The following is a 27,954-nucleotide window of genomic DNA, read 5'->3' as shown; positions in this document are numbered from 1 at the left end:
GGCAGTCACGTCGGCGATCGAGAGACCAGAACTAGCAGACAAACGGCGTGCACTGTGCCTTTCATAAGGGTCGCCTGCTGGGTATCGCTTGCACACCGCCAATCCTGAGGTAAGGGCTCACCTTGAGCTGTTACGTTACTACGTGTGATTCAAGTACTGTCGCAGGTCTACGTACATACATTATTTTGTGGTGTGTGACTTAGAATTAAAGTCTCGATGCGTTGACAGCAGAAATTAAATGGTTAAACCATAAATGCACATACGTTGTCAGAGACCTGTGCGTAAATTCACAAAGCGTTTTGTTTGTGAGTTCTCTTTGCCATTCGTTGACCGGCCGCCTACAATACGTCAAGCAATCAAATTAGCTTGCACCTTCTCTTACGAACAGCTCTAGCGTACGAACTGATATTGTGAAAATGGGGTCCGCTCTTTCGCCGTAAACAAGATAGAACAGTGAAAATTGGTGCTTGGAAAAAAGAGGTGTCATATCTTCGACACGCATATGTGCATGATAACTTATCAAAGTTTCAACAAATATCCTCGTGGTGGTGGCCCTCGGCGATGATGTCGATTTGCGCAGCGCACTTCACTTACTAGCTCGAGCAACGTACTGTACGACGTACTTACAGTACTGCTGAAACAGATTACCTTACTGACTGATTTAGAAAGTACGTTTGTCGTCCCAATCACGGTTAGCTTTAGCCGCCAAGCGCTGTTAATTAGTCATCGGACATTAGTGTTCCTGCAACACTTAACACCAAACGACGCCTCTGAGACCTATTTCACTAAAGATTTCGTTTGTAATGCTCCCTGCTATTGGCCCACTGCCTTCGCTAATGATCTCTCCGGCATCTTGATTGTCTTGCAGCTGCTTCTACACGAACAGGTTTAGCGTAAGAACATTTTTGTGAATACAGGTTCGTTTCCTTGGCTGATATTATGTGTGCTATCACGTTAGGCCTGCGTCTGTTAGGAACCGCTCAAGCGTACTACTTGTCTTGTGAATACGGACCTTGCTTTTTCTTTTTCTTTTTTTCCCCCTCTGCTTTAGTCATTGCAAGTGCATTGAATAGCGCCGACAGTACTTAGTCGGCTGTGTAACGCAACCACACGGCGCTCGTGTTGTTTTTCGCCGACGCGTTTGCAAATGTTCTCTGCTCACGTGGGGCTGAATTCACAAACCTTTTAGTTCGTAAGTGTTATTTGTCATTGGCAGGCCGCCTTTGCCAATAATATGTCCAGCATCAGGATTGGCTGAAAATTTCTCTTAACGAACAATTCTAGTGCATAATAGATTTTTGGGGGGAATATTGGTCCTGGGTCTGTATATACAAAAATGTTCTTACACCAGAGCAGTTCTTAACAACAGCTGCCACTCAATCGTGACTTTGGACGTATTATTAGCGAAGGCCCCAATTACAAAGACTTCTTACAAACAAATAGCTGTGTGAATTTCACCTCTGGGCTCGTATTCACAAAAGAAGCTCTTACGCTAGAATTGTTCGTAAGAGCAACTGCCAGCCAATACGTATGCTGGGCGTATTACTAGCGAATGCGTCCGGCCAGAGGGAGCTAGAGCACTTACGAACGCAAATCTTTGTGAATACTGGTTCAGGGCTCGCGTTCTCAAACAGTTACGTTCGTAAGTGCTCTTTGCCATTTGTCGGACGCCTTCGCTAGTAATACGCCCAGCATGCGCATTTGCTGGCAATTGCTCTTACAAACAATTTTAGCGTAAGAGCTTTTCGTGAATACGGGCCTAAGTCTGCAAAACTCGGCTAATTGTGGGACACGAAATGTTGCGAAGGAGGGGTGCTCAGGAAAGGAAGAATCATTCATGGTGCTGCAGGGTATCCAAGACCACTTTATGGAGAGGCACTCATGAGAAAAAAGACGTGTATTTTATTCACAACTCTGCATTTATATAACTTCAGGCGATGACTGGGCTTTGCGTGCTTATTGAAAACCAGTTATTTGTTTGTATGCATCTTCTAGAACACTTGCGTTGTACGCGTATGGGATACAACGGCGAAACGCTTTTGTTGTGCGCACTTTTCCATGTGCAAATATATCGCAATGATCATAGTACAATCGTTTGTTTAGCACTTTACCAGGTGTGAAATGGAAATAACTATCTAGATTTCGGCTATAATCGCTGTAATCTTAAAGAAATTTAAATCTTACAAAAGTTAATGTAGAATTTGTAGACCGGAGATATTTTGGTCACAAAAAGAGTTTTCAGGCACGTTGTGAACACGAATAGGCACTTGCACGCAACGCACGTTGGAACCTGTGGACGCGAAGTAGCATTATTAGAAAGCAATTTCAAGTAAAAGCAAAAATAAAAAAAGGAAACTGGCTTGTGTATAGCAGCAGAACAAGGCTAACACACATGTCTTTCCCACTGGAACGTGGAGACAGCCGCGCTTTGTTGTTAATATATTTCTTTACTTTATTTCGTTTTAGAACGCAGAATTTGCTTGAAGTATATTTCTTCAGTTGCGAGTTTTTTTTTTAATCTCTCCAAACAAGTTCCTTTGGCAGTTGATGCTTAGCGTCAAATGGTGGGCGTTGGAAATCACTCGAAATATTTCTTGTTTCTCGAGCCACGCAAATACATAAGATGCGTTTCAACCAAGTTTTGATTTTGTCCAAGCATAGTGTTGCAAATGACAGTTCATAACTGTAAGTTTTCTGGAAAACTCTGACTTTTTGGTACGCTCAAGGCACTTGAAGAACCTCGCAGCTGTTGGTGGCGTCGTAAATGCTGAGAAGTGGAGTCTCCAAATTGTTGTTTTGTGCCCTTTGGCCGCGAAGTGGCGAGTGTGCGAGTGGAAAAAAAGTGTGCTACAATGGTGGCTTGGGCGAGTTGATGATGCATGATTTTCTTGGTACAGCGTCCACAGAGACAAGACACAAAGGAAAAAATGGCACACGAACACCACGCTGACTCACGACTAATACATTTATTGGCATTACGCGCGATATAAATAACATGTGCAGTGAAATATTTAAAGCTAAGACCGTCTCCGCCGTGTTTCCTGGTCGTCGCCAAACAAGTCTCCATGTTGGCGCATGAGAGTGAACCGGACTGATGCGTGTGTGAGGGCGTCGGCGTTCTGGTGAAATGTAAGCCAGCTGCGAATTGTGTACCTGTAGGGAAGGTGGTGTCATATTTGAAGGAACATTCGCTTTTAGTGCTCCCTAGTGATAAAAAGGGGAGGTTCGTATACTCCCATATAATAAAAAAGCAAAAGAGACTGTCATAGCATCCTTAGACTGCCACAACGGTGTTTGCCTGACAAAGGTAAGAGCTGAAGTGTAGAGACTGTGCGCGATACTGAACCTTGCACAACTCGGTAGATCCTTTTAAATGAAAAGCAACCTCAACCTATAAGTGGTGCTCTCAGCGAAAACACTTCAGATTGAGTAAAACTTGAAGCAGCGCGAAGAATACGAAGACAGTAATCGAACGCAAACACAACTGGACGAGCGCTCGTCCTGTTGTGTTTGTTTTCGATTACCCGCTACTGGTAATTATCTCTGAGCGCAAAGCATGGCAAAAGGTTGTAGCCTTGTACCTTGAAGACATGTTGAAGTTGCTACGAGTCAAGGACCCTTTTCTAATCAAATATTCCGAACAGGTAGCTACTTTTCTAGAAGTCAATAGAAATAACGTGTTTTGGGCATGTTTATTTGATAATAAAAATTATATTATTCTCTCTCGTACACAGAACTGTTGCAGTGCATTGAAGAATGCATCGATATACGAAGTGTTTCAAAACCAATCTGGTTTGTCTGTTCAGGGCTTTGTGGAATTGCTCTCCCTTTATCTGAGATCATCATTCACAGTTTGGAATGATGACCCATCATCATCGTCATCATCATTATCATCATAATCATCACTATAACCACCACCACCACCATCATCATGAAGTACTAGCCAAGAACGAGACTATATATACCGGGTGCACCAAGATTTAAAAAAAAAGAGCAATTGCGTTACTCGAAGAAAACCTAGTGCATATTGTTTCCAGTACAGTGGAGTAGTTAGCAGTAATTTTTTCGTTACTGAGATTTAGTTAGGTAATTGTAATTAATTATCTAACTCGAGAAGTACTGTCCTAATTATCAAACTGTCAATGAAGCATTTGTAGGCACACCCAAGGGACATCTAACTACAATATTTGCTGCGGCGTACTAATTGCATACTATTATTTTCTGACTGATAAATAAACCCCGCGAAAAGAGCCTGGAATTGCATCTGTCAGTTATTTTTATATTTAACAGACATAGACCTATTCATCAGTCACACATGGTGAACCATGGAGGCCCGACAAATTGTTTGAATTTGCATTCATTTCTAGTAACTATATAAAATCTTAAAATGATACAGGGACAAAAGGTAATGAGTACCTGACAGAGGTTCCTGGTCCCGCCCAGTAACAGCCGCACAATGCACATAAAAAAATGCACATTTGCTACGAACAACTTAAATAATCAAAGAAAGAATTGTACTTGGCGTTTAAATCTACAGCAAAAACGTATCGCTAGTTTAGGTAATCGTATTATTGGGGATAGACACAACGAAGTACAATCAACATAAATGAGTTGCAATATTCGCACACATACAAAAAAAAAAATAAACAGCAGATGTGTGCGGCCTTAGAGAATTGCAATCCAATTCCCAGCTAAGCAATTTCTTTGGAACAGTTGCAATAAAAGTTTCACTTAACTGTAATTACATCGCACACCTTATAAGGTTGCCCCTATATGACTGTTCCATTTGAAACCTTGCCCGCATATAATCCTTTGGAGCACTTCTTGTTGAGAATTTTTAAGAAGCCAGTAATTCATCAACGCACATGTTACTTCACCATAACAGTTACCATAGTCTCCTCCATCCTCACCCCCCCCCCCCCAATTTGGCAATTCGGAAAGCCCCAATTACCCATATATTTTGAACTTAACCTACATATCACTCAATACCTTGTCCTTACAGTCACTACACAGAAATAAGCTGTCCCCTTTAGCTCAATGAGGACACCGGACGAATCTAGGGGAGGAAGATGAAGTGTCTGCGAGCCAGGACGCTATTTCTTTAGCCTCATCTGTTTGCATGGGTCATCATCATCATCAGCCTAGTTACGCCCACTGCAGGGCAAAGGCCTCTCCCATACTTCTCCAACTACCCCGGTCATGTATTAATTGTGGCCATGTTGTCCCTGCAAACGTCTTAATGTCATCCGCCCACCTAACTTTCTGCCGCCCCCTACTACGCTTCCCTTCCCTTGGAATCCAGTCCGTAACCCTTAATGACCATCGGTTATCTTCCCTCCTCATTACATGTCCGGCCCATGCCCATTTCTTTTTCTTGATTTCAACTAAGATGTCATTTACCCGCGTTTGTTCACTCACCCAATCTGCTCTTTTCTTATTCCTTAACGTTACACCTATCATTCTTCTTTCCATGGTTCGTTGCGTCGTCCTCAATTTCAGCAGAACCCTTTTCGTAAGCCTCCACGTTTCTGCCCCGTAGGTGAGTACTGGTAAGACACAGCTGTTATACACTTTCCTCTTGAGGGATAGTGGCAACCTGCTGTTCATGATTTGAGAGTGCCTGCCAAACGCACCCCAGCCCATTCTTATTCTTCTGGTTATTTCAGTCTCATGATCCGGATCCGTGGTCACTACCTGCCCTAAGTAGATGTATTCCCTTACCACTTCCAGTGCCTCGCTACCTATCGTAAACTGCTGTTCTCTTCCGAGACTGTTAAACATTACTTTAGTTTTCTGTAGATTAATTTTTAGACCCACCCTTCTGCTTTGCCTTTCCAGGTCAGTCAGCATGCATTGCAATTGGTCTCCTGAGTTACTAAGCAAGGCAATATCATCAGCGAATCGCAAGTTGCTAAGGTATTCTACATCAACTTTTATCCCCAATTCTTCCCACTCCAGGTCTCTGAATACCTCCTGTAAACATGCTGTGAATAGCATTGGAGATATCGTATCTCCCTGTCTGACGCCTTTCTTTATTGGGATTTTGTTGCTTTCTTTGTGGAGGATTACGGTGGCTGTGGAACCGCTATAGATATCTTCGAGTATCTTTACATATGGCTCATCTACACCCTGATTCCGTAGTGCCTTCATGACTGCTGAGGTTTCGACTGAATCAAATTCTTTTTCGTAATCAATGAAGGCTATATATAAGGGTTGGTTATATTCCGCACATTTCTCTATCACCTGATTGATAGTGTGAATATGGTCTATTGTTGAGTAGCCTTTACGGAATCCTGCCTGGTCCTTTGGTTGACAGAAGTCTAAGGTATTCCTGATTCTATTTGCGAATACCTTAGTAAATTCTTTGTAGGCAACGGACAGTAAGCTGATCGGTCTATAATTTTTCAAGTCTTTGGCGTCCCCTTTCTTATGGATTAGGATTATGTTAGCGTTCTTCCAAGATTCCGGTACGTTCGAGGTCATGAGGCATTGTGTATATAGGGCGGCCAATCTTTCTAGGACAGTGTTCCCACCATCCTTCAACAAATCTGCTGTTACCTGATCCTCCCCAGCTGCCTTCCCCCTTTGCATAGCTCCCAAGGCGTTCTTTACCTCTTCCGGTGTTACTTGTGGGATTTCAAGTTCCTCTAGCCTATTCTCTCTCACCTTATCGTCGTGGGTGTTACTGGTACTGTATAAATCTCTATAAAACTCTTCAGCCACTTGAACTATCTCATCCATATTAGTAACGATATTGCCAGCTTTGTCTCTTAACGCACACATCTGATTCTTGCCTATTCCTAGTTTCTTCTTCACTGCTTTTAGGCTTCCTCCGTTCCTGAGAGCCTGTTCAATTCTATCCATATTATAGTTCCTTATGTCCGCTGTCTTACGCTTGTTGATTAACTTAGAAAGTTCTGCCAGTTCTATTCTAGCTGTAGGGTTAGAGGCTTTCATACATTGGCGTTTCTTGATCAGATCTTTCGTCTCCTGCGATAGCTTACTGGTTTCTTGTTTAACGGCTTTACCACCGACTTCTATTGCGCACTCCTTAATGATGCCCATAAGATTGTCGTTCATTGCTTCAACACTATGGTCCTCTTCCTGGGTTAAAGCCGAATACCTGTTCTGTAGCTTGATCCGGAATTCCTCTAGTTTCCCTCTTAAAGCTAACTCATTGATTGGCTTCTTATGTACCACTTTCTTCCGTTCCCTCCTCAAGTCAAGGCTAATTCGAGTTCTTACCATCCTATGGTCACTGCAGCGCACCTTGCCTAGCACGTCTACATCTTGTATGATGCCAGGGTTCGCGCAGAGTATGAAGTCGATTTCATTTCTAGTCTGACCATTCGGGCTCCTCCACGTCCACTTTCGGCCAACCCGCTTGCGGAAAAAGGTATTCATTATCCGCATATTATTCTGTTCTGCAAACTCTACTGATAACTCTCCTCTGCTATTCCTAGAGCCTATGCCATATTCCCCCACTGACTTGTCTCCGGCCTGCTTCTTGCCTACCCTAGCATTGAAATCGCCCATCAGTATACTGTATTTTGTTTTGATATTACCCATCGCCGATTCCACGTCTTCATAGAAGCTTTCGACTTTCTTGTCATCATGACTAGATGTAGGGGCGTAGACCTGCACAACCTTCATTTTGTACCTCTTATTAAGTTTCACAACAAGACATGCCACCCTCTCGTTAATGCTATAGAATTCCTGTATGTTACCAGCTATGTTCTTATTGATCAGGAATCCGACTCCTAGTTCTCGTATCTCTGCTAAGCCCCGGTAGCACAGGACGTGCCCGCTTTTTAGCACTGTATATGCTTCTTTTGGCCTCCTAACTTCACTGAGCCCTATTATATCCCATTTACTGCCCTCTAATTCCTCCAATAGCACTGCTAGACTCGCCTCACTAGATAACGTTCTAGCGTTAAACGTTGCCAGCTTCATATTCCAATGGCGGCCTGTCCGGGTACTAGAACACATATGGGACTATGGGTACTAGAACACATATGGGACTCACTTTAACAGAGTCAGCAGACTCACTAGCGGCAGCATCTCTTAAAGGCCCGGTACTGAGGATCCCAAAACCTTCGGCATACATCACCTCTGCTAGTCTTAGAAAATTTTATGTTTAAGAAGAACATGGTAAATCATGTTTATTAAATAACGCTGATCTTCAGCACCTTAGATATTCCCGTGGCACAGCAGATGGTGTTCAACAAGAAAATTTGAAGTTTCATTCACGAGAATGCGTTGCCGAATACCAATTCTTAATCTTTATTCCCGCAGGTCTGGTTTGGCATCTTCCCTTCAATGTTTTATCGCAACTAACCTGAAACTATGGAAAATTTCTTTATAGAGTGTCGTAAGTTCGACGCGCGCAGAAAACGAATCTAGAAGGTCCCCTTCGCCAACTTTGATTGGTCATTACGCTTCCTGTGATACTGTCTCTTGGGTCGTCGGCACTAGGACACTGCAGTAGGAACGTATGATTTGCTATATTTAATTTTGAAGTGAAACAACCAGACTGCCAGGTTAATTGGAATGTTTTACTTTCCTCAATATGAACACAAAAATATTGTTACGGTGCAACCAAGAGAGGCGCCAGTCAGAAGAAGACGATGTGACGTGTGTATTTAATATTAAGTCCAAATCAAATAGGCTTCAGAGCTAATTGCTCAATATGGTGTGCCCATGCAGAGTTAGAGAGCCGCATCCAACTTGCCCGGAAAAGGAGACAATATTCTGCTTTAGTGAAATTAGATATAAGTAAAGCTTATGACAGCGTTGAACATTCCATTTTACTGGATATTCTGCAGCGTCGTAATTTCCCAAATTATATTATCGCGTAGTTGGCAGAATTTTTGCGATGAAGAGAATTTTATTGCTTCAAGGATGGATGTTCTTCGTCTAAATTCAGACAGACTCGCGGTGTTCCCCAAGGAGCAGTCCTGTCCCCACTATTATTTAATATATTAATGAGCTTCATCCCCACTCGTCAGGACGTGCACGTTTACGTGTAGGCAGATGACATTGCCTTCTTTGCGGCTGACAGTGACATTAACGCTTTATAAAAAAAAATTACAAAGATACATCAGATAGATCATTCAATATGTAGCACTTCATAAGAATAGGTAATCGTTCCAGCACGCAATTCTTGGCCGATCCCTCAGTGTGGGTATGAGCCGTAATATGAGGTCGTCGTCGTCGTCGTCGTCGTCGTCATCATCATCATCGTCGTCGTCGTCATCATCATCATCATCATCATCATCATCATCATCATCATCATCATCAGGTGGAATCGGTCTCGACAACCATCGTGTTTATGCATCGTTGTCTCTCTTGTAAATATTGTAAATATATGGTTATATGTGACTTCTACAGCGTAACAAATTGGTGATAGGTACGGGGTACTCATGAGAAACAACAACGGAACTCCGCACTGGTCGTCACCTCTGACTGGACAACATGACAGACGAAGCAGGACCCGACATGGCGCGGCCTACATCAACGCCTACAACCCCGACGGTTGTGCGGGCTCAGCCGGGGGATCCAGGAACGTTTTGCGGCACCGACCACCTCGACGTGGAAGACTGGATCGCCACGTATGAGCGTATAAGTGCCCACAACAAATGGGATCCGATGATCATGTTGGCTAACTTGGCCTTCTACCTACAAGGCGCGGCGAAGGTGTGGTATGACAACCACGAGGAAGAGCTTAATGACTGAGACACATCCAAACAGACGCTGAGTGACTTGTTCGGCCGTGCCGCCAGGCGGAAGGGCCCCGCTCTTAGACACTCTTAGATCCAGGACGTGCTGGCTCTGTGCCGTAAGGCCGACAGCGATATGACTGAGTCAGACAAGGTTGGACATGTACTGAAGGGAATCGCTGACGATGCTTTCAACCTGCTCACATGCAAGAAAGTGTGAAACAGTACAGGACATCATAGAAGAGTGTCAACGCTTTGAGTAGGCCAATAGCCGCCGCATTGCAGCGCCGTTCACACGTCTGCCGAACACAGCTGCGACATCCTCTTGTGACGACAGGCTGGTAGTGCAGCGACCATCATCAGATGACTTAACGCGGATAGTGCGGCGAGAACTTGAAGCCATGGCTCCTGCAGCCCTTTTTTCCCGCCCCAGTGAGCCGAACAACTTGCCTACAGCACTATTTGTGCAGGCAATAATCCGCGAAGAACTCGCTAATGTTGGACTTCATTCTGTATGTGCCGTTGCCGCTTCGCAGCTGTCTCATGCTTCAGGTCCATCGACTGGTCCGCGGTATCGTGCACGCTACCAAAATGAAGCCGAGTGGCGAACCGCAGACGATCGGCCAATCTGTTTTGCCTGCCGGCGTATCGGTCACATCGCTCGCCATTGTAACAACCGTTTTGTATCCTCCCCTCTGTAACCGCTATCAACCAGTTACTATCGCCCCGAACAGAGCGAACGTCGTTAACAGCCTCCACTGGCACTGCAATAACCAAACAATGAGGCTCGTGTTCCTTGGAACAGTCCCTCGTCGTTATTCCGACGTCACCAGTCCCGTTCGCCACCAGCTCGTCGACCATCGTCCCTATCGCCGCAGGCTTGTCGCCCACCGTCCCCGATGTAGCCCCGACGCCCTTTTCCGTGAAACTAAGCGATGCAGGTCCCGGAGGTGACTCTGCATTGACGACTCGACCGCAAAACCTTCTGGTCACTTTACCGACCAAACAGAACTTGATGGACGTTTTAGTTGATGGCGTCAGTTTCACAGCACTCATTGACACTGGCGCTCACGTATTCGTGATGAGTTCCCAATTGCGCCGACGCCTGCACAAAGTTCTCACACCCGCTGGATCACGCACCCTCCGCGTCGCCGACGGAGAAACGCCTACCGTGCTTTGTATGTGCACCGCTCGCATTGGCATCGCAGGGCGCCTAACGACTGTTTTGTTTGCCGTTTTGGAACAATGCTCTTACGACGTTATACTCGGCTTAGACTTTTGATCGTCCCATTCAGCCCTCTTTGATTGCGCGTCTAGTGTCATTCAGCTTGAACTGTCCCATGGCGGCTATAGTCCACTAGTCACGCAACCACGTTTATGCTCTCCCGAAGACATCCGCCTGTCGCCTAAAGCCACTACGTATGTCACTCTACTGTCGTTACCATCTGTTCCTGACGGCGTCTATGTATACTACGTCTCACCGCTGACATACTGCTTGAAAGAAATTTAGCCGTTCCCCATACCTGTCGACCTCCCTGAATATGATGCGCATGACACCGACTCTTGCGTCCTGGCCATTTCTGATCTGCACGACATCCACACTGAACAACAGCATGATGGCTGCTTACGTGTTCTCATCGATTGTCTCAATTCTGGAAATTCGGAGCCTACTCTGCGCATATTCGTGCTCCGCGACGACGTTCTCTACCGTCGCAGCTTATGCCTTGAAGGACCAGAATTTTTACTCGTTGTACCACGCCATCTCTGGACATCAGTTCTTGAGCAGTTGCATGACGCCCTTACGGCAGGCCACTTCGGCGTATCGTGTACTTACGACGACGTGCGGCGCCGCTTCTGCTGGCCAGGCCTGTACCGCTCTGTGCACCGCTACGCTGCAGCCTGTGCGCTCTGTCAGCACCGCAAAAAAACATGCTGTGCTGCCCGCTGGACACCTTCACCTCATCGATGTGCCCTTGGAACCATTCTTTCGTGTCGGTCTCTATCTTCTCGGCCCTTTTCCGATGTTGAAATCTGGCAATAAGTGGGTCGTTGGCGCGATTGATTACGCGACCCGGTACGCGATCAAGCGAGCTTTGCGCACAAGCTGTGCAACTGAGGGGGCAGATTTCCTTTTACATGACGTCATCCTCTATCACGGCGCAGCCCGGTAGCTCCTCAGTGATCGCCGCCGCACCTTCTTGTCCAGAGTAGTTGAAGTACCTACTTCGCTCCTGTTCTGCCGAACACAACTCCACTACTGGTCTCATCTACAATGTGGGCGTCTCCATCTCCAGCGCTGACTTGCCGATTCTAGTGAAGCCAGCCGTTGATAGCGTCGCCATAACCCAGGTGTCTCGCCTCGGCCACATCCCGCTGTGCGAAAATATTTTCATGGGCGAGTCTGTCCCTTCGTACATCAAGGTGGCCCGCGTTAGGCACCCTGTGTTACCATTTATCCCAAAGCCACTGCAACATGGCGCAATTGTATGAGGCTGGGACACGTGAGCACCATGTGCGAGAACACGAGAGTTTGCTCACTCTGCAGACTCCTGTGCAACCACGGTTCTCAAATGCGCCAATTGCCTTGGGTCCCATGATGCTCCCTCGAAGGACTGCTCCAAAATGAAGAAGGAAAAGGCGGTCTTAAGGCAGATGGCGAGAAACCGTTCGTCTCGTCGGGAAGCTGTTGTGGCCGCTAGAAAGCGACGCTCCCGACACCGTCGCACTTCAAAGAACGCCGATGCCTCTGTGGAGAGCACGCCACATCCGACAGCACCTCCTCGTTTTCCCCCTAAGACTGGTGGAATCTGATCTAAATCTGAGAACAAGGTCACGGCGGAGAAGAATAGAACTTGGTCCGCACTACTAAAGCTACAGCCAAAGCCAGAGCCGCAGTAGAATTCATAATGGTAACAGCGTGAACAAAATCACGATGGAATGAAATGACACAGGACAAGCGCTGGTCCTATGTCCTTTGGCTCCGTCGTCGTTTTATTCGCGCTGTTACCATTATGAATGTATACCAACTCGCCCAACTTTCCACTTTACCACAGCGGAAGTCGCAACCGAAGCCACAGCCGTTGCCACAGCCGGTGCCGGAGCCACGTCAAGTGATACAGCGCGCTGCTGTAGAGTGCACAGCGTGGGTTCCTGACAAATTTCCCGAAGAAGACCGGCAAGTGGTTATGATGCCCCACTCTCTGATGAATGCTTTTCGAATGCCTGTGAATAACCTGCATACTCCGTCAGCGTGACGTGTAGTGCAAATGATGGATGCTCTCAATTCAGTGCTTGCAAGTCTTATGTAAGCATCATGGCTCACCCGCAGCAATTTTTTTGTACTGAAGTAAAAAATAAAAATGCCGCGGTTTACTTTAACGATATACTGCCACGTACTGCAACGTACTGCTAACGACCACTGACCCCTTGGTCTTCCCAGGTGGCTTCAACGTGCATCACCAACTATGGGGAAGCACCAGGATAAGCTTCAGACAGCAGAATGACGGCGGCCCAATGTATCGGTGGGGCACTTACTTGGACTTGACTGATTTCAAGGCGCTTTGCTGCGTGCACACACAGTGTTCACTCTCTCCCGCTTTCCTCTTTCTAGTCCCCCTTTCTCTTCCCCCAGTGTAAGGTAGCAAACCGTACGCTCGTCTGGTTGACTTCTCTGCCAATCTTATCCATGTTCTCTCTCTCTCTCTCTCTCCAGACGAATCTAATATATCACGCATGAAAAAGTAAAAAGAAAGAAAATGAAGGTTCAATAATTATTTGTAACGCTTCTAAATAAGCCAGAAACATTAAAACGTGACACGTTGCACATAAAATGCTGCCTATTCCTTCAAAGTATAAAATATATGAAATGCAGAGTTCTCTTGGGACATTGGGAAACCTAGCTAATAACAGCAGTGTGATACTTTCGAATACTTGCTTATAATTTTTTAAAGCTGTATTTGATCAACACGCATATACCATGACCCACAGACTTGGCGTTCACCGCTATGTTCACAAAATTTGATCTCAGTTGTAGTTGTAATTATGCCAGCGCAGCCGTAATGCAGACTAATAACGCTATGGACCACTTGCATATATATTCTACTGGAAAAGGCGCATTTCACCCATACATTTGTAACATTGCCTACACATTGCCCATACCATGCCCTTAATTTTCCCCATATTCAGCTGCTTCAGCTGATTCCCCAGATTCTCAACCGCGCTTCGTGCGAAAGAACCGTGCGCGCTGACAGTGGCAAAGTGAGCGGCCGCGACTCTAGGCATCGGCTTCACAATTCGTTAGAATCTTTGGCGGTGGCACCGTAGAAAGGAAGTGCCGTCGTCCCAGTTAAGCGATATTCTCGGTGCACGATTGAGACCCCTGCAGTGCGATATCGCACGAGCGCAGTCACGTGGTTTTATTTCATATTTGGTGGGCTTTCTTTAGACGCCGACAATATATCTAGGCAGCATGTACGTAGCCCCAAAAAACTGGATCGGTCGTTTCTCAATCCCCTCTACAACGCAAAAAAACGCCACATGGCTGCAAAACATACGCCTTTGGTTTCATTCGGCTGCGGCCAACTACTTAAAATCTTTGGTTCAAGTAACGTGAAACACCCTGTATAGGCAAACTAAAAAGCAATCATTTAACATGAACTTACGTGCCCTATATAAATGATCCTGTAACACTCTGAACTGTACACTAAAATCAGCTAAATGATTGTATATCGAGCAGAAAATTCTACAGGCGGCTAATAATACTGAAAAAATGGCAGGTTGTCAACTCCTTTTTAAACAGGAACACGCGGCAAGACCAGACTCCTGATATAGCTGAGTCTTTCAGTAGTTTTTCTTTTCTAACAGTTTACCTTCTCCTACACAGATCTTCAAGATGAGCCGTCTACCTAAGGCATTCCTTTTATTTCGTGTAAGGTCGGAAGAAATAACTGTTGTTATAAATAACCGAAAAGTGACAAGCGCTGGACTTGATGAGGTCCACCTTGCTAACATTAAATTGCGAACTTAAGTTCAGATATACTTTCATTCAATGGTAATTTATTATTCAGGACTGGTATATTTGCTTGTGAACCTAAATGTGGCAAAGTCATCCCAGTTCTAAAAAAAGCGACAGGTTATTAATACATCACTTCCAACATATCTGCATTCTACCGTTCTTCGGGAAATTTATTGAGAAACTAGTTGAAATATGGCTAACGAAATACCTTTCTGAATTTAATATCTTCTTTTCATGCCAGTTTGGTTTTCGCCATGGATATTCCACAGAGCTGGCACTCATCAATCTTACTGACCAACTAAAAAATTTCAGTTGGTTAGTAAATTTCTCGCGGCCTCAGTTTTTGTTGATCTAACGCAAGTATTTGATAGCATAGATCATAATGTCCTATTCGCTAAGCTCGAGGCAATTAGCCTTTGAGGTCCTGCCTTTCCACTACTAAACACCTACTTATATAACAGAGTTCAAGTTGTTTCTATTTCAAATGTTTATTCTCTACAGTGAATCACTAAGATCAGTGTGCCCCAAAGCTCTATGCTGGTGCCACTTCTGTTTTTGATTTATCTTAATAATTTACCGAATTGTCTTCCACAAGATGCATTCTGTGCACTGATGATACCACCATGTTTACTCCTAAGGTGGTGGAATGTCAACATGTTGTCTATTAATGCAACTAAGACTAAATTTGTTCTATTCTCTTCACATCGGCGAAACTTAGCATCCATTCCACATTCACTTTTGGTCCCCACTGTCTTCCTTCAAGTTCATGCTCATATTTCCTTGGCATTCTACTTGATTGTAATTTAACGTATCAGAACCATATTGCTCACATAAAAAAGAAAACATCTTACGGTATAGGCATCTTAATTAAAGCACCCCCTAACTTTACACATATCACATTACTCTTACTTTACCACACTTTTGTCCACTCTCATATTACTTCTGGTATAATATGTTGAGGAAACGCTTAATTTATGATACTCATAATGCGTCTCTCCAGGTAGTTCAGAACCAAGCCATAAGGATAATTACTTACAGTTCACGCTTTTATAACGCCAAATCCCTACTATACGGGAATAACTTACCATTTATGCACTCACGAAATACAATCTAGGAATTTTTTTTACAGATTTGTGAATAATGAGCTACCACCGACCACCTTTTCACCATCTAACCTGATTATTTATTGTACCATCGGATGCGCGTTTAATAACAATTTTCATTCAAGAATCCGCATTAACTATGGTAAACAGGCTGTAGAATTCACAACCATGTATATATGGAACACTCTTCCATTCATAATCAAAAGCGCAAAATCTTTACATGAATTTAAAGGACAACGAAAAATCACTTATTTTGACAGACTAACGAGAAGATTTATTCTATCCGTTCTTTTCTCCGTATTTTTCTTGCTACCATGACATATGCTAAAACCTTGTTATTCTGTGTAATCAATTCTGTATATTGTTCTGTTCACGTTCTATTCTTTTTGTTTGTGTACTACCTTATTATGTGCGACCGTTGCTTTGAGTCGTTAACTAGCACAATTGCCTTTGTACAGGAGGTCCCGATACTGTCTTTGACCATGGGACAGCTTTCTGTATATTAAGTACCTGTAATATGACCGAACATTTAATAATAAATTATGATTTTGATAAGTCGTCATTACACAATGAAATTCGACAGTTATACCTGTAAGTGCTTTGATTAGATGTTCGATGGCTATAAAATACTGACACTGCAACGCTATGTGGTCTATCTCTGGACGGAGATTCACTAGTTCTGGTATTCGATAATCCAACTATTTCATGCCGCAAGGCACACCAGTCGTTGGACGCAGCTGGTTATAACTAGTACTCTATAAGGACCTTCCCCTCGCCCGCAGGTTAAATATAGAATGCTGATTGTGTTTTCAGATACTGATATAGCGGTCCCAAAGGACTGAGCATGATGCGCGCAAGCTGACATTTGTTAGGGCGGGAACTACCCAGCGCCAGGCCTTCTCCGCAACGCGAGCGTGTGTGGCGAGTCCCACACGTCCGCGACAGGGCGTCCCGAGGAGGCACACAAGACAGTGCTCGCTGCCCAAGCGAGGGATACGTAGTGAAGAAAAGCATTAGTTACCTGGCCACTCTGGATTAGAGTCCCTGCCCCGTATTCTATCTTATCTGGAAGACCTCTGTAGCAGAGGACGTGGCTGTTAGTCAGCACTGTATAAGCCTCGATCACCAGTACTTCTAACCTTACTAAGGCCAATAAAATTCCAGGCAACGCCTGATAATTCTTCAAATAGCCCTGCTAAGCTAGCCTCATTCGAGAGGGTTCGCGTGTTGAACGTTGTCAGCTTCAGTCTCCAGGGGTGGCCTGTCCGGATCCAGAGATTATTAGCACTCTCTGCCGCATCGAAGGTCTGACTGCCGCCTCGGTGAGGTGCTCCGCACGCGCTGGGGACTGAGGACTGTGGGTTAATAGCAGAAGTCATGAGGGAGGTAGTGGCCGAATACTGCACCGGCGTGGCCAATTCCTGATCTTGTGAGGGAGTGTCTTTTGAACGTGGCTTTCCTAATTTGGTTGCACCTGGACTAGCATAGCCCCACTGGCTCTAGGAATTTTTTTTGGCGGTGTCAGGCAGCACTTCAAGCCTCAAAATGTAGTGGACTGGAGAAGGATTCGAACTTGCGACCTTCAGGTTAGAGGCCCGGTGTGCTACCTTCGCTCCACGCCACCAGTTTTTAAAATACGGAAGGGCTAAACCAACTTTATAGTAGTTGGGTTACCCTAAAGCACGCAAGGTATGTATAAGAACAGCGTGGGAAGAAGCCCTTCATACACTTTGATTCCACGCCTTCAAATGTACTTACATTATTGTGAAGTCCTGCTGTAAGCATGAACTGCACAAGCCCTGCCGCACCACGCCATCCTTTCCATGTTTCCAGGAATGAACCGTTCGCCTCGTGGCTGCTGGTTTTCCGGCCTACGTGCTAGTTTCAGTGGCGGAATCTCTGCTCAGGGATTTAAGGACTGGTCACTCATTCCAAAATGAGATTGCTAAAGGCTAAAGGAAGCAACAAGAGAGTGCCTTGGGCCATGCATGCATGGGATTACTCATGGAATAATGATAGGGAGGCGAGGAAATATAAAGGGAGTTTTTCCAGCCCAGCAAAAATTTCGACGCATTTGTATGGTCAGGTAAGTCTGGTCTGCGCGGGTAAAGCAGGTTGTGACAAGAAGTATCGCAAAATGTTTGTCGCCTGTGGAGAACGTGTTGAGGACTCTGTCATTTTCATAAGGGAAAATATAAGTGAGATGAATGGGGTGATTCTTGAATGGTCGTTAAGAAAACACAATTGTGATGTTTCCCATGCTGTTAGCTGATATATTGGTATACATTGTCACGATTGTGGTTGCGAGCCGATGTCCGTACAGTGTTCTGTCATTAGCAGAAAAAGATTACCAGTTGGCGAGCAAAAATTTTTGAAGCCATAGAAACTTCGTGCGCTGGAAACTTACGTACTAGCACACCCTCAATTTCTCTCTTGCAAAAAAGAACGGATTTTCTCGCTGCGCGATCCTTTTATGATCTTTCCTGGCGTTGAGCCATCAAATATATTTTCTGTACCTGTTGTGCTATTTTTATGTATATTTTGTGCTGCTTCGTAGAATGCAATCGCAATGTGCTGGTGACCTTTTGCATTTTTGCCTCCCCTTCCTTGTTTTTACCGTCCAGCGCCGTCTCTGCTAACCGACATAACTATAGATCACTATTGAAAATGCCAATTCTCGTTTGTTTCCTTCGTTCCTTTTCCTTCTTATATTTAACTGCACATGTTATTTTGTCACGCGTAGTGCCAATAAATATTTTACTTCTGAGTCAACGCTGCGTGCGTGTGCCATTCTTTCGTGTTCTTTATTTGTGTGCGCTGTACGAAGAAGGAAAAAAGCGAGCGCCTTTCGCTTTTATGCTTGTCGCAAAGAGGTACGAGTAGTTGAGGAGCTTAAAAAAAAACCGCGTTTGTGACATTTCATTGCACAAAGCACCGCGGCTTTTGTTGTACGACGCGTGTGAAACGCCCACGGGATGGTCGCACTGACGTCGCAGTACTGGTCGGTTGCATATGACTCCTACTCTACTACTACTGTGGCGACTGCCATTTTCTTCAGCAGCCTTTGAAGCTACTAACTACGTACGACGGGAATGTGGGAAATGTCGCGACTGCGATGTTCTATTTCATTCTCAATGTTCTGCAAGCTCATGGAATGTGGGTCCGGATTCACAAAGCAGTTCGTCCTCTAGAGCGGTTCAAAGAACAGCCGCCGGCCAGTTCTGATCGCGAACAACAAACCCGGTAGGCTGATGGCACACCATATTTTTACAGAATAAAAGCTTTGTGAATTTGGCCCCAGTGCCCATACTGACAAAACTTTTGACTTGGAGCGTTTGCTTATTGCCTGGTGTTCGTTCCGTATTCACAAAGAAGCTCGTACGCTAGAGCAGTTCTTTAGAAAAGGTGTCGGGCGATGTTGCTGATAAAAACGTACTTCATCGAAGCGGCGGGTCAGTGACAAAGCATTCTTACAAATGGAAACCTTCGTGAATTTGACCCCTGGCCTTTATGACATCGTGACTAGCGTGGCCGACACACAAACTTTCTTTAAGTTATTCTTGTTTGGAATAGCCCTTCAGGTTCTCTCGGCTTCAAAAGTGTAGGTACCGAACGGGTGTGGCAAACGCTTTCAAGCTCTCTTGTCACACTCGAACGTAATGCTCGAACCGCCACTTGAAGTTCATGTTCAGGTTTAGACCTGCTTTTTTTATTTTTTGTTTAATGACAACAAGGCGCCAGTTTTCATGAAGAGATATCACGTCACATGCAACACTGGGGCAGTGTCTTTCGCGGCGAGTTTCACTGAGTGCCTGGGCAGCTGCAGTCATGAGCCGCACCGCTGCGACTTGCGGAGTGCTGCTTGTCTGCCTGGTGATGATCGCCTCCTGCCAGACGTTCCAGTACAGCCGAGGCTGGACCAACGGCAAGCGAAGGGATGGAGCCATCGTGGCCGGTCCTAGCCGAGTCACGGTCGAGCACCGCTTGCTGGAAGAGTTCCTTTCCAAATTTGTGAGTGTGCATCATTAAGTCATGCATTTATAGTATACGCGACAATGAAATGTTTTGTTTTAACCAAAGATGGGAGGTGTACACATGGGTTCATGGAAGTTATCAATACTGCAGTTACAGCACGCTTTGGCGGGCGATTGTTAGGTGGACGATTGTTAGGTGAACAATTCCTTCATGTTGACTCACCTACTGTATTGACAAGGTAGCCAGGTGCCGTGGTATGTGAGGGTTGTTCCCTTCTTTTCTATTTATGATTATCTGTCCCGCCAAGTGCCTAATCCTGGTGCGGCGAGACTTCGTGCGTGCTAATTATTACGGGCAAATTAAAAGAATAGTTATCCTATACGGTCCCAAATATAAAAACCGGACAGTACTGAAACTGGAATCAAGGTGTTACAAAGCGTTCATAAAGACGACAAAAAACAACAACTTCACAATGTAAAATAATCTGAAACGAATTGTGGGGCAAACGGCGCAAGGTACGCGCTCGATAGGAAGCTTAACGCTTTGCATTGCGATGTAAAAGCAAATCTTAATTGCTTCGTTGCAGATGTACACGTGCGGTCACTGCTGGCGGGAACACAGGAGCCCGTGGCAGCGCTTCGCGGAGCGCCACCACCGGCGCCTTGTGAAGTCTTGGCAGACGACTCACCATAACAGACGACTCGCCGGGCTTTTTGCCAATCGCTTTGATTGTGCCTGCGCCGTAAGGCTTCATGAGGCGCCGGTGGGTGGGCATCACACTGAGCGATGCCACAAGCCCCAATGCTACCGCTAGTAGGGGCCGCGCCTGCGCCTGATTTCGGACGGCGTGCCTTTACGCTGTCAGAATGGTTCATTTTCTTCTCCGATTGTGGAGCTTATTTGCAGTAACGTAATAGGAAAAGAATGCGTTTGAATTTGTCTTGTCTTTTTCGCCAAGTTTTGCTGCACTGCAAGTTCACGTGACCTTAAAATTTTTGTTGTAGTGTAAAAAAAAAAATTAAATCGTAAGGCTATCGTAGTTGGCAGTGAAACTGGTTATGTAAAATAAATTCCCAGCACTTCCCTCTTATGGCGTTTTATGTTGGTCGATCTGGAGTGGCCGACAAAATTCTTGAGCGAGCACTCAGATTTCGTCAATCCGAATCGTTAGCGGAGAACAAAAATTCTCCGCGTGGGATCATACCGGAAGTTGTTGCGCACATCTCACACAAACTGGTTACGAAAATGGTGCCTAACTTCCGCTCTATACGTTTACATGGCAACCAAAGTCGCCGCATCACAGCGGGCACAATGTTGCGTACTGATTTCTTACACGAAGACGGAAGTGACGTACGTTTCTTGTCCTATTTCCGCACGGATCCGCGCCTTGGCGGCAGAGCAAGTGAGGGCGATCCGGCGTGAGTGAGTGATCGTGAAGAGGGAGGAAGAGGCTTAAGAGTGAATTGCTCCAAAGCGAGCAGCTTAAAGCGCGAGCCTGCTCCACATCGACCAGTGGAAAACACCTTTAGCATTGGGTTAAAGAGAATACTTGAGTTAAACGGCCTCTTTATTCAAGTATAAACGCTTCCGAAAAATTGTCGTTTTTGGCGCCATCAGTGGTCGGAGATGATGATGATGATAAAAACATTTATTGAAAACCCCCCCAAAAAAGCTTAGGGTTATGGGAAGACTGGTCGTGTCCCTAGTCTGGAACACTGTTGGCAAAAGCCGCTGGCCGTCCTCTTTCAATGAGGGCTCGTTGCTGTTCAGGATCAAAGCTGGACCAGCTTTGATCCAGCCCACCCACGTTGCCTTATTTATTATGCCAATACTGCTATTGTGTTGACAAGCCCATGCCATATGGTATAAGTCTGCATTTTGACCACAAAACTTCTTTCCGCTTTCTGGAAATTTTTGTTGCCAGAAAGCGGTTGGAGAGAAAATAATATTGTTCGCGGGCTCACAGCGCTTGAAACCGCAAGTCAACGTGTGCCGACCGTGTGTTCGCGGTCACGTCTGCCCGTTCTGCGGCGTTTAACCAAGTTTGGTGTCCCGTTTTGAGCTGGCACAAAAATAGAAGTGTGTGAGACAACTAAGCTGACTTTTAATCAACGGAAGGGCTGAGCAGAAATAACCAGACGCATGTCTGGATTCGTGGCGAAGTACGCTAGAACAATAGACTCAAAGTTTGCTCTTTGTGTGCGTTTGTGTGGCCTTTCGTGCGATTGCGCGAGCGCGAGTTCGTCTGCATGTGTGTTTGCTTGGAGCGTGTGCCTGTTTGCAAAATATAACTTCGGACGCTCAGACGTGGCCCGTCCCAATCGAGAGGGCCATGTTTGAGGCCGCGAACACAACCATGACATAAGTACGTGCTAGAGTGATGAGAAGCACGAAGAGGGAGGAAGGGAGGAAGAGGGAGGAAGAGGCTTAAGAGTGAATTGTTCCAAAGCGAGCAGCTTAAAGCGCGAGCCTGCTCCAGATCGACCAGTGGAAAACACCTTTAGCATTGGGTTAAAGAGAATGCTTGAGTTAAACGGCCTCTTTATTCAAGTATAAACGCTTCCGAAAAATTGTCGTTTTTGGCGCCATCAGTGGTCAGAGATGATGATTACGCTGCTAAGCGAGTAGCTATAGCAGCGTGCCCTTTCATCTTTAGTTATTGCTCCTTACTCGTTGAGATATAACTGCTTCTCAAACAAATGAGTATACCTGAGGGTAGAGCCAATGCTGTTTGTAAATCTCGAGACACATGAAAAACATATAGCAAGAATTTCAGATACAGATAAACTTTTGGGCCCATATTCACAAAGCAGTTTAGATGATAGGTTGGTGTTTCTAAAAGAACTGTCGGCCAATGAGAACGGACGAATGGCAAACAATTCTTACGAAAGAAAGGTTTTGCAAATTGGGCCCCATGCAGCAGAACTCACAGTGGTTTTAAGTTCGCAAGAACCTTGTGGTATTGGCCAGGTACTCTTCGGTAATTTTATGTTCGTTATCACAATTGGCTCGTGGGTTTCCTTGCGAATCGCCCTGGTGGTCGAACTGCTCCGTGAACACGGGTTCTTATATAAGAATAAATTGAAGAACGCAAAACAAATATCGCGTATCGTTACTGACTCCAAGAAGTTGAGTTGTGCAATGCTTATGAAACGTAGAGAAGTAGCGAGCATACGATGCGTCGCCACGGATTTTGTTAATGTATACCTATGTAACGTACACTTCGATCACATGTTCAATTCATCACAAGACTCTTAGCCAAAGCGCAGACTTCAATCAATTCTTTATGAGAATATTACAGCGTGCACTCGATGAATTTTCATTTAGTAAAAATAATATTCCAGTAATTTTTTGATACGAGCCTTGACCCGTATATCACTAAACAATCTCTTATGTAACGGCGCTTCCTTATCGGTCTGCTTTTCTGCGTCCGTCAGTCGTGATAGGGAGTCTATCACGTTGAAGATGATCGTCGCGGGGATGGCGAATCACAGAAAAAAAAAATTAAATTATGGGGTTTTACGTGCCAAAACCACTTTCTGATTATGAGGCACGCCGTAGTGGAGGACTCCGGAAATTTCGACCACCTGTGGTTCTTTAACGTGCACCTAAATCTAAGTACACGGGTGTTTTCGCATTTCGCCCCCATAGAAATGCGGCCGCCGTGGCCGGGATTCGATCCCGCGACCTCGTGCTCAGCAGCCCAACACCATAGCCACTGAGCAACCACGGCGGGTGGCGAATCACAGAGGGCACTTACGAAAGACAATTTCTGTGAACACAGGCTCTGGGGCCGAATGCACTGCGCGTCTCCGGGGCCTTCTAAGCCACGTGCTCGGGCCACACATGCGCCGTCGGTTGCAGGATATAATACGGCGGCGCCAATGGCGACGGCACGCATGCACCTCTAGAGTCCATGTAATTGCTACCGCAATGAAAAAACTTTTCTTTCCTAACATCTTCGTGCGACCGGCTTGCTGCCTTCACAGGACGCGATTGGCCGCTGCCCGTTCTTACGAACCGCTCTTGCATATGAAGCGCCTTATGAATGTGTGCACTGGTTATTTAGCTGGTAACAGGTTGTTTGCGGAAACTGCGCGATAACATCTGCACATAGCATCACGGTATCTGCTTGCTGCTTCTCATGCTCGCAGGCCCCTAAGGATCGAGTGGTTCTGGAGCGACTGGGCCACCTGTTTAGAACCCTGGACCGCAGTGAGGACGATCAAGAATGTACGTGTGTTACGACGTTACATACTGCATCCAGTAGTATATTCTGAATAAGGTGGCCAATAGTCACGCTGTGTTTCATACGAAGTTCCCAGACTGCAATGCACGATTTCATTTTGGCTCGATGTTGCTCCCGTGCACACCACTGCTTTTTGGGGTCAAATCCGACGCATGCAGATCAAGTTTAAGTCATCACAGCTTTGAAGACTGCAAGCATCATACTGTGTCGGTGAAGCAGCGCACTGACAAGGACAAAGCGAAGGCACACAAGGATACACGACACTCGCTGCACTCGCAACTACTCTATTTCAGAAAAAACACTTCATATTTATATACCTGCGCACCCTCAGACGTCAAAGATAAGCAAGACAAGATTAAAAGCATTTTCAACTTCATTTCCTCGCGCATACTCGGGCGTCAAAGATAGGCAACATATCTATCATGATGTGCAATCCTATCGCATTTGTTGCACCTCTAACAAAATTTTTTATTACAGTTTTCTTCGAGTGTTCTTCCAAAAAGGCAACCGCACGATGGCTCGGAACAACAGATGGTTGACTAATACAACCCTCTCCTGTAGTGTCAGTGTAAAGTGGCCAGCTCCCATGTGTGAGCAATGCCTTTTGATGTGGGAATGACTGTTTCCCCCCAGTGACCTTTTGTGCTCCAAAAGTCTTCTGTTTACACACCGACCCGTTTGGCCGATTTATACTTTTCCACAATGTATGGGCAAACAGTATACAACGAACAACCTGCACTTGAGAAATTATTTGCCATGCTTGACCGTGAACCTATAACCATTTACTTTTATTTTTGTTGAAACTCTACGATCCAGTCTGGCACACATTTTACCGATTTTGTTAGGTGCACATGGTTGCTGGCCGCTTTACAATGACACTACAGTTCTATCGCACCATAAGGATCAGCTGACCAGGGAAATACCTGAAGCTTTTCACCATTTACAAGAGAAGAGAGGGTTGTATCTGCAAACCATCGGTTTTTCTGAGCCTTCGTGAGGTTGCCTTTTTGGAAGAACACTAGAAAAAATGTGTAATAAAGGATTTTGTTAGGGATGCAACAAATAGGATAGGATTGCAGACCATGATAGATATGTTGCCTATCTTTGACGCCGGAGTATGCGCGGGGAAATGAATTTGAAAATGCTTAATGCTTTTAACCTCGCCTTGCTTATCCTTGACGTTTGAGGGTGCGCAGGTATATAAATATGAAGTGTTTCTTCTGAAATAGAGTTGTTGCGAGTGCAGCGAGTGTTGTGTATTCTTGTGTGCCTTCGCCTTGGCCTTGTCAGTCCGCTGCTTCACCAACAAGGTAGGATGATTAATCACCAACTCGCCCAACTTCCCACTTTACTGAAGACTACAAGTGCTGGTATAGACAATATTGATCATTCTAGAGTAAAGTTAATTTCTAGAGAAATGTCGGTTTTATCTCTACTTGTAAACAAACAGCTCTCTGCCGGGGTGTTTCCAAGCTGTCTTAAAGATGTCAGAATAGTTCCTGTTTTTAAGGAAGGTGATCATACTTAGACCTGGAATATTAGGCCAATTTGCATCCTTCGTTTTCGTGGTAAAGTGATTGAAAAGCTATTCTACACTCGTTTAATGCGTGACTTGATAAAATATATGCTTTTGTCTCCTCTACAGTTCGGATTTCCTCAAGGATATTCTACATAACTGACGCTTATATACTCTAACTGAAGAAATTAAGCAAGCTATTGACAGATTCATAATTTTGGTATCTGTATCTGCCGATCTGATAAAAGCATTTGATATCATAAACCACCACATAGTGCTTGTTAAATTTGAATCATATGGCATATCTTGTCCTCCATTAAACTTTATTAGAAGCTATCATGAGTAACCGGTATCAGATGGTACATGTTAAAGGTAATATCTCATCTTCCAAGCTCATTAACGTAAGAGTCTCCCAGGCATAAATTTTAGGAACACTTACTTTCGCTGCTTTTTAATCACTTATCTACTGTTCTTATAGCTAGACAAAATGTAAAGCATATGCTGATGACACGACGATCTTTGCATCAGTAAAACAGTTGCCATGTTCCAGGCTAAACTTAACACAAAGTTAATACTATTTTATGGTGGAAAAAATAACCAGCTGCCCATCTATCCTACTAAAACAACAATCACGATGTTCCATTCCCCGCGAATTTCAGTCGACGTCCTATCTTTTGTTAAAATTGGTGGTTACGTCGTGCTTATTTCGAATGAAGCATGGTTTCTTGGCATCATGTTAGATACTGAACTAAAATTCCATGCACATACTCGTTCACTTACGAAAAAGATTGCAATTAATTGGTATCCACATTATTACCAAGACAATAACTCATTTCTGACCTCACATTGTACCATCTTTGAATTTTGCTAACATTCGAATTGAATTCTGGGGTTTTACGTGCCAAAACCACGATTTTATTATGAGGCACGCCGTAGAGGAGTACTCCGGATTAATTTTGACCATCTGGGGATATTTTGCTTACATTCATAGCCGACCTTTGTAGTATGTATCCTCTTAGGTCAGTACGTATTTTACACATACTGAACACTTGCAGCGCCTTCAGAGCCAAGCCATCAGACTGCTAACTTTCTGCCCACTTAATTTGTCGTGTAGATCGCTGTTTTAAAAACTTAACATTCTTCCGCTGCGACAAACATTTCGTCAGAAGCGATCTATAATTGCATATAGGCCCATCACGCATGGTGTTTACATTGAATGTAATAATTCCGAACACATTACTAACACCAATTATACCAGGTTTTCCCAGCGGAGTAAACTTCTTTTGCCTGCCGTAGAACTAATTAATGGAAGTTTACAGCTATATACGAAGAACATAGAATTCATTACACTTCGAAATAAAATGATCGCATAATATTTATTCATTTTTCGCTCACACCAAAAACTATTTTGTCAGGGAATTGAGCGATTCACTCGAATCTTCTAATAAACTGTCATTACGTATCTTTTTTACTTTTTAATATTGTTCTTTTTGTATAACTAATTGATGTTTTAGACAATGAATTTAGTTATGTTTTTTGTGTCAACTTCATTACTCTTATTACTGTTTGTTGTTAATCTGCTTCTTCGCATGCTTCTGTTAGATTACTTAGTATTACCATTATAGTATCTACCTAATTATTTTGTTAGATATAGTCAACTTGGTTATCATTATTTATATTGCTCACATGTCCGCGCTTTTATTACTCCTTGCTCGCTTTGTATAATTACCGTATTTGTGTAACCATAGGTCAGTTTTTTTAAACCCTGGGACTCCTGCAGTAATATTTTTTTTTTTTTTACCATAAAACTACAACATTACTTTTGAAAGGAATTTGACTTGGCTGTGGAAAAAAATCAACACCCTTCTTGTACGTAAAACTGGTGATGGTTGGCTGTGTACACTCGCCCGTAGCAAGATCGCCTGGCATATCTTCTTGCTAACCACTCTAGCCGTAGAGTTGCTTCATGAATACGAAGACTGAGTCCGTGTTCTGAAAGCAATTCAAACGCTGAAGCGGTTCGTAAGAACATGCTTTAAACCGAATTCTTTGCCAACATATATTAAGATGGGGGGTGGGGGGGGGGGGCGGACTATCACAAGCAGCTGTCACGAACGAAGGGATTTGTCATTTGGCTTTGTATTACGCATCTTACAAATGTCAGTTTTATCAGATATCCCTTTGTACTTCTTGATTGAGCCCACTGATCTGCGTTTCTTTCTTTCTTGTCCCCAGACTGAGAAGAGCCAGCAGCACAAGTTCCTTGAGGAGATAAACGAAGCGGGGACTACAACTTTGTACTTTGATGATTCGCTGCTTACACTTGCCTTGCCTGTCGTATTATTCATGCGTAATAAACGCTCGCGACCGAATACCGA

The 27,954-nt window shown here is 44.6% G+C and overlaps 1 protein-coding gene across 2 annotated transcripts; it reads left to right on the top strand.

The window, feature by feature from the left end:
- Window positions 1-27,954, top strand: Crz (Corazonin). Of its 2 annotated transcripts, none has more exons than XM_055078353.1 (4): window positions 1-109; window positions 19,657-19,847; window positions 23,966-24,044; window positions 27,812-27,954. In XM_055078353.1, the coding sequence occupies exons 2-4, from the start codon at window positions 19,665-19,667 to the stop codon at window positions 27,814-27,816; spliced, it is 267 nt and encodes an 88-aa protein (XP_054934328.1). In that variant the 5' UTR covers window positions 1-109; window positions 19,657-19,664; the 3' UTR covers window positions 27,817-27,954. The 2 variants fall into 2 exon arrangements, with proteins under 2 accessions (XP_054934328.1, XP_050049446.1); XM_050193489.3 differs by having other exon boundaries at window positions 15-109; window positions 19,663-19,847.

The sequence above is a fragment of the Dermacentor andersoni genome, chromosome 1 (genome assembly GCF_023375885.2).
Source record: "Dermacentor andersoni chromosome 1, qqDerAnde1_hic_scaffold, whole genome shotgun sequence".
NCBI classification, from domain to species: Eukaryota; Metazoa; Arthropoda; class Arachnida; order Ixodida; family Ixodidae; genus Dermacentor; species Dermacentor andersoni.
Note: the sequence above shows the minus strand (reverse complement) of the source record. Positions and strands in the feature narration are given on the sequence as shown.